Source organism: Macadamia integrifolia, chromosome 9, assembly GCF_013358625.1.
Source record: "Macadamia integrifolia cultivar HAES 741 chromosome 9, SCU_Mint_v3, whole genome shotgun sequence".
Taxonomy (NCBI): domain Eukaryota; kingdom Viridiplantae; phylum Streptophyta; class Magnoliopsida; order Proteales; family Proteaceae; genus Macadamia; species Macadamia integrifolia.
Genome location: NC_056565.1, coordinates 1,309,543 through 1,317,009, shown reverse-complemented (window position 1 = coordinate 1,317,009; position 7,467 = coordinate 1,309,543). Strand labels below are relative to the sequence as shown.

Here is a 7,467-nt window from a genome sequence, read left to right as displayed (position 1 = left end):
CCGGTTGCTACCCTTACACCTACTTAGTACTACTACTCAATTGCTCATTCTGGTTAGGTGATAAAATAATACCACCACAAAGAAAAGAGGATGAGTTACAAACTCGTAATTAAGCTGAATCTCATGAACTGTGGGGGTGTGTTAACTGTGGTTCACACTATGGGCTAACCTAAGTAGATGTAGAGGATGTGGCCGCCAACCAATGAGAATTTTAAAGGCGAATTCTCTAAACATCTATGAGACCAAGATAGGGGACAAGGCCAGTAAAAATGTCCAATATTGTCATATTAAAGGTTGTCTCGAACGTCGACTGGTAGGATATGGGTGGTGACCTAGCTGGCTACATAGATGAAGAAAGGTTCAAGACGTCTGACTTCAAGCGTACTCTATAGTGTATAGTTCATTAGACCTAGTGTAGGTTCAAGTCCTGAAGACACTTGCAACGATGTGTCCTACTGTGTTTAATATACTCAGTTATTCTGTGTTCAATTTTATCAATATTTTGAAATTTGTGGTGGAATTATTGGAATTTAAGTTTCAAAATATGGTTATATTTGTATTTTCAAATGGTCCTTTTGAAATTTTGCTTTTAGTCTTTTGTATCAAAGTGTCTTCTTTTAAATTTCAACTTTCCCTCCCAAAAATGTTTTTTCTATTTTGTCTTTAGCACTTTTTTTTTTTTGGGTAAAAGATTAGATTATATTAAAGGAGAAAAAAAGAGAGAAAAAATATGATACAAAAGCAAAGGCTGAGCCTCCACCTTCGGCAAAGCCATCAGCAGAGGCTCAGTGCTGCTAAGAATAGAATCTATATCTAGGCCGCCCCCCTTCATCTGTAATCAGCTCATTGATCAACATAGGAGGGAGGGTAGCCTCATCAAAGGAGGCTCCAGATTATTTTGTCTTTAGCACTTGTGAAGTAGTAAGGAGCTAAAACTTCTCACAAAGTTTAGTCCCACATTGGTTAGAGATGAAAGAAAACTTGGACATATATATGGGAATGTTGGTTAAGGGTGTAAGCCCTTTGGAGAGGCACTTTCCATTGTATTTGCGTGTTTGTGGGGGTTCCTAGGATTCTTTTGAGTCGCACGCACACAGAGTTGGGTCGGGTCGGGTCGGGTCGGGTATGGGTGTGGGTGTGGGTGGTTTAAAGAATCTACATTTTACTACATGTAATTTTTGACTCCACACTTTTTCCTAAGGGACATATTATTGGTGTATGTATCCAATAAATGTTGTACATACATATGTACATGTACATGCATGCACCTATACGTATGAAACATGTACCCTTCCCTATAAGTGAATGTAACCTTCCCATACAAAGAGACACCTGTATACGTATGGGTACCTATACAGGTGTACCCATTTGTATACAAAAGCCTACATTCAATATATACAAGTATTCTGTCTGTATTTGGATACTGATATACTATGAGAGCTTTTTAACTTCTCTGTTTACTGCAAGCGCTTTTGTTCTCTGTTTTGCTTTATGTTATCATTTTCTGTTTGAATTTCTGAGTATTACCTTCGGACATACCTATGGGAATTGGTTATTAGAGAGCACCTTAAGCAATTGGAGAGTTGTTTTATCTTGGAGGTGAGAACGTAAGGTCAACCCGGTTGCATATAATTACACGGGGCGTTCAAATACCTTAAGAAGAGTATATATACTATATGACTCAACTCTATTTAAATGGGACAATTTCTGCTACTGTTTCAGAAGATCAATTGAACAAGTAAGTCATCTTTTACTTGTATTTATATTTCCATTAATATAATAATTTGTCAAAGTCTTATACCTATTGCCTGGTTATTGTTTTACTTACACTTCTCTATTCAACTCATTTGCTGAAGAGGATGGATGTAAATTCACCTACAACAGATTGATTCGTCTAATCCCAACATATGCAAAGATAGACACGTGTCAATATCTCATGTTTAAAAGAAAAATCCGAACAAATGACAAAGAGGGAGTAGTACTATATAGGGTAAGGGTGCTATGGGAGCCACGAGTCATGGCGTAGAGTGAGAGAGATCATGGCCAGTGTTGTTGTCATTGCCGTCTCATGCTGAGGAGATGTAGTCTGATGTTTAAAACTGGGGAGAAAGGTTCTAGGGTTTCACTGTGATTCTTCAATAGGGGAGACAGAGCACCTAAGGAGGGAGAAGAAACAACGGAGAGTTTTTTTCTAATAGTTTTTTACTGATTCAGTTTCCAATCTAATAACGTGGATCACCTAAGCCTAGTCGGCCCAGCCAATGAAATCGATCAGCCAAGACTTTAAGTCAGCAGATGAAATTGGCAAAATGTTTTAAGATTTACTTAATGATATCTCTGTAAATGTTTTTTTGTGAGTTTTCGTTGGTCCTTGCATATGTAGTGGAACTGCACTCCCTCATAGAAAACATTTCACCATTTAATATGGGAAAAAGAACCGTAGGCTGCCTTTTATGGAACTCTATCCCATTTAATTTATTAATAAACAGTGTATAAAGGAGGACACAGATGAACAAGGAAAACTATGGCTATACCCATTTGACAAAGTTAAACAAGTAAAAAAAACGCATAAGATCAGTATGCAGCAGATTTCCTGATATCTTACAATAACCAACCCAAGCAAGGAAGGAACCACAGTGAATCCCAAGTATAGTATATTTTCCAGGAGTCAAGTTAGTTTTCCTATGCCCTTTTACTGAGTCAGCTAAAAATATTCGGCCCCCTCAATATTTAGTAAAGTATTTCTTTTTATTCTTTTATTTTTTATTTTTAGATTTAATTCAATATCATATCGTGTCTATCTTCTAGTTATTTTTCATATTTTTTTATGGCTACGCTTAACCATAGTTAGCAAATTCGGATTCGGGAATTATTTGGCCGAAGAATTATTCGGAATAATTCGATTGGTTAATTTAAGGGTTCGGTCAAAAAAGCGGACAAAATAAAAATCGGATTTGGATTCGGATTCGAGAATTATTCGAGTAGAAAAATAAAAGTCGGGCAAAAAATTCGGATGTTATTTTTATAATTTATTGTATCTATTTTATTTATTAAGTAATTAACTTGATATGTACACCTAAAAAGAGAAAATTATTGTAGTTCAAATATACAATACAGTAAAAAAACTAGGAAAAAGTTGTCATTGAGTGATGGAAGCAATGGTTACAGTAATTCAATTTCTAATGCATGTTTTAATGCTTCTACCAATTATCCTGTAGGAACATAAAAGTTCAAAATCACTTCATTCAATCTATGAGTCCATGACTCACCTAATTCCATCATTCATGCTTAAAAGGAAAAGCTATTCTAAATAAAGCAAAACATCCACAAAAGCATAACAATAGTTATTACATCACCATAACTTAAGTACTCAACTAAATCATTATATACTATCTGGGGGTTGAGTCTCGCTCTCAGTAAAACTAGCATTTGCACCAAATAGCAAGTCTTCAGCAATGCTATCATCCACATCATCCAACAATCTCTCTAGCTCTTTATCAACATCCTCAATGCTCTGATCAAAATCATTGACACTAATATTGTCAAGATTAATTGGTAACATGTTTTTCTGTTCAAGTTCACCCTTTTTTTCCATAATCAACGAATTCATTCTCACATAGACTAAATCATCTAACATCGCTGCTGACAATCTATTTCTCTTTTTGGTTTGTGCTGCATCCCAGGCACTCCAATTTCTCTCACAAGCCGAAGAACTACATGGTTGGCTCAATATTCGAATGGCATACTTCTGTAAGATAGGAATAGCATCACCTTGTAACCCCTGTCATTGGCAAATATATATATATATATATAAATAAACAATTTTAAAGGACAAGTAATTTTTATATAAGAAACAATAAACTAAAAATTTTAAAAAGAAAGTAATTATTACACTTACGAGGATGACTAGTTTCCATCATCATCTTGGCACTGGGAGTAAAAAGAGTGCTAGACTTCATATGGTATACTGTCAGCTGTCCATAATATTCTCTCCTCTCATCTTGTGGAACCACTATCTCACCAATGAAATCTGTTGCATCTTTCATTTGAGGAATCTTTTTAAATCTTTCACTAAAAAAATAAGTGGGGTTGAAAACAGCAGCTACATAGTGAATGATACCCAAAATATTTTCATCTCTTCTATTATCAAAGATTTTCAAAATTTGGTCATACTGGTGGTCTTCCTCATAAAGCTTCTCCAATACCTCTCTTGCTCTTTCTATTGCTTCATACAAATACCCAGATGTAGCCCCATCACCATCAACCAAACGGAGAACTCGAATGATTGGTTCCATAAATCTCAAAATCTCTTTTGAATCATTCCAAAACGACTCCCTTTGAATAGTGTCCACTACTCGATCTACTTCAAAAGATCTCGAATTTCTTAGACTTCTCCACTCAGCTGATGCAACTAGGAGTCTAAGCTTCTCTTCCACTTCAACAATTGACTAAAGCATTAAAAAGTTTGAAGCAAATCTAGTTTTGCAAGGATATTTTAGATCCTTGTTTGTGAAACTCCTCATCAATTGTAAGACAATTATTGACTTGTACAAGTAGTCAATAATTCTTTTCGCCTCATCAAAAATTTCTTGAACCCAAAAAACCTTTTTATAGATATCCTTCAACATTAGATTGATACCATGGGCTGCACATCGAGTCTTAAATAACCAACGATACTTTCCAGTAACCATATCAAGTGCACTTGAATAATTGGATGCATTGTCTGAAATTAGCTGAACCACGAAATTTGGGCCAATACTTTGAATCTCTCTGTCAAGAATATCAAATATATAAGAAGCAGTCAATCTAGCACCACCCGGGGAATAAGCAATCATATTAAGAAAAGACCACTTCTTCAAGTTAGTCCATGAATCAGACATGAATGTGCAACCAGTTTGCTTCCAAGAAAATTTTACTTCTTCAGCATATTTTTCAAGGTCCTTTATTGCTTCAGGAATTATTCTTCCACGAAGGGTTCCATAACTTGGAATAGGAACACTAGGACCATAACGGGCTGTGCACTTCACAAAATTGATGAAAGCATCCGATTGAACAACATTGAAAGAAATGTTATTTTTAATAAAAAGGTCACGAAGAGATTTCTCCCAAGTTGATTTGTCCATCTTAGGGATCATTTCCTCCATTGTGGACTGCCTTTGACTAGTTATAGTTAAAGGAGTCAAAGGAGAAGAACCAACTATACCCTCACCACTGATACAACTCTTCCGCTTTTTACTACTTGATTCAGAATTAATAGCAAGAAGAGCTTCTGCTTGGACATCATATGATACTTTCTCACAAGAGGCAACATCATGACCACTAACCTTAGCTAAATGATACTTGAGTCGAGTGACCCCTCCAAAAACTTGTTTTTCACAAAATTTGCATTTGAAATGTGAACTATCAAGTTGCTCAGCATGTTGCCAAAACTTATCTTTTTGTCTTCCCATTTTTCCTATTTGTTAAAAGTTGAAACACACAAAAAAACAACATAAATCATTTCATATAAACAAACAAATAAATCATATTAATAATTACATTACATAAGCAAATAGCCTCTAGATAATTAACGAATCAAGTTTTCAAGTCCCACTAACATGCATAGCCTTCTTACAATAGCATTGGTCATTTACACATTATGATCATTTTCTGAATCAAACAAGAAGACCTTACCATAGTTTCATTAGCATGCATAAGACTATATAGAAAACAAAAGCCTAACATTGTAAGCAATCAACTCTTAAAACTATTATCAAGCAAATAACCTCATAAGCTAGGAGCCTAGGACCCATCAATTGATTAGAGTCTAGAAAGGCCAAGACCCAAATGGAATGATGTTCAGATTCAATAGGAGAGTATCTAACTAGCTGACTGAGCCATGAGAGGGAAAATATTTTACGGCATAGACCCACCAGTTATAAGTTACAACAGGAACCATTTATTCAGAGTTGCACACACTATAACTACTACATCCCTATTGCAATTGTTGAATAAGAACCACAAAATGAAACTAGATAAATTATAGTGTTTCTTCATATTATTGAATAGCATAGTCATAAAATGCAGAGTACAAGCAATTGCAAATATAGTACTACAACCATGAAGTTGTATTTGAGTCCAGCATAACCAAGCACTGAAAATGATTACTCACAACCTCATAGTTTACAAAGAATATAAATGAATACTGATTGGTCTAAGAAAAAAAAAACACTAAAGAAAAAGCACATAAAGAGCTGAAGAACACATTTCAGATTTCAAAGCTTGAACAAAACACTCATTAAAAAAAAAAGACATATGGACATACCTGCAACCAGCAGAGAAGAGGAACCCTTTGGCCCTTCCTGTGTCACCGGAGTATCACAGAAGGGACAAGAGAGAAGAGAGAAGAAACAGCCGACCAACCTCTGAAGAAACCGCCGACCAATCTCTAAAGAAACCACCGGCCAACCTCTGAAGAAACCGCCGGCCAACCTCACCGTCGAGCAATCTCCTTTAGTGCTCCCCGAGCTCACATCGCCATGGCTTCGGCTGAGCAACCTTTGTAGAACTGGAAATATTTGAATCTGTCGATTCTGTCCCAAAACCTTAAATCCCTTGTCTCAGGATGAAGTTATGAGAAATAGATGTAACAAAGAGGGAGATTCTAGGATTTTTACAGTAGGCGGAGAAAGAAGAATGGAAAACAAAGCATAGAGGCGAAAATTTGGGGGAGAAGTAAGAACGAAGGTTGGGCGGTGGAAATTTTGGGAGAATGAAGAAGAAGATGAGAAAAAAGCAAAACCCTATTTCGGTTTTGGCTTTTTTATCCGGTTTCTTTTTTTAAGTGTTTGAACCGAATAATTCGTTTATATCGGTTTAACCCGATATATTCACGTTTTTTAATCCAATTAGAAACAAGCGCAAATTTTTCCGATTTTTATTTTTAATTCGGATTCGGTTAGAATTTTTCATTTAATTCGAAAAAATTCTATTCGCTTGAATTATTTGTGAATAATTTGGCGAATTTAATAACTATGGACTTGATCGATGCAAGGTATTAGAAAACATAATCCGTTAACAAATGTACGTACATGTACATACATGCATTTTTATTTGTTTTCCTAATCTAGAAATCCGACTGGTTTGATCATATGATTCAGCTTCAAATGAATCAAATATTCCTAATGCAAAGATTTTCCCTATTTTTATATATATATATATATATCCAATCTAACCATGGTCATTTCTTGTAATTTGTTCATGAGATTATGCTCAGACAAACTATCTATGTTCCATTCATAGATGATTCCACTTTGATAAGAAGCCTGAGGAGCAATTCCTCTAGCTTCAATTTGAAGGTCAGGGAAGACCGGGTGTTGGGTTGAACTTTGGCCAATTTGGTTAATTTGAGGAAAAATCAGAGACTCATAGTCAGAACTAGACGAAGAGTCAGAGGAGTATCCATCGAGAGTGAGAACCTGCCGATTA

The 7,467-nt window shown here is 35.6% G+C and overlaps 1 protein-coding gene across 1 annotated transcript; it reads right to left on the bottom strand.

Annotated features, from left to right (window-relative positions):
* Nucleotides 1-3,382: 3,382 nt before the first annotated feature.
* LOC122088964 lies at nt 3,383-6,588 on the bottom strand. The gene is made up of 4 exons (XM_042658350.1): nt 6,305-6,588; nt 4,605-5,455; nt 4,206-4,448; nt 3,383-3,583 (listed from the first exon to the last, which is right to left on the bottom strand). The coding sequence occupies exons 2-4, from the start codon at nt 5,448-5,450 to the stop codon at nt 3,383-3,385; spliced, it is 1,290 nt and encodes a 429-aa protein (XP_042514284.1). The 5' UTR covers nt 5,451-5,455; nt 6,305-6,588.
* Nucleotides 6,589-7,467: the final 879 nt, after the last annotated feature.

What these genes read in the sequence shown, in the direction of transcription:
- LOC122088964 (XM_042658350.1), bottom strand. Translation starts at nt 5,450, where the DNA reads ATGGGAAGACAAAAAGATAAGTTTTGGCAACATGCTGAGCAACTTGAT. An exon ending in TGAAGGATATCTATAAAAAG is followed by an intron (nt 4,449 to 4,604) that starts GTTTTTTGGGTT and finishes TTAATGCTTTAG; the next exon opens with TCAATTGTTGAAGTGGAAGA. An exon ending in CAATAGAAAGAGCAAGAGAG is followed by an intron (nt 3,584 to 4,205) that starts GTATTGGAGAAG and finishes ATGGAAAAAAAG; the next exon opens with GGTGAACTTGAACAGAAAAA.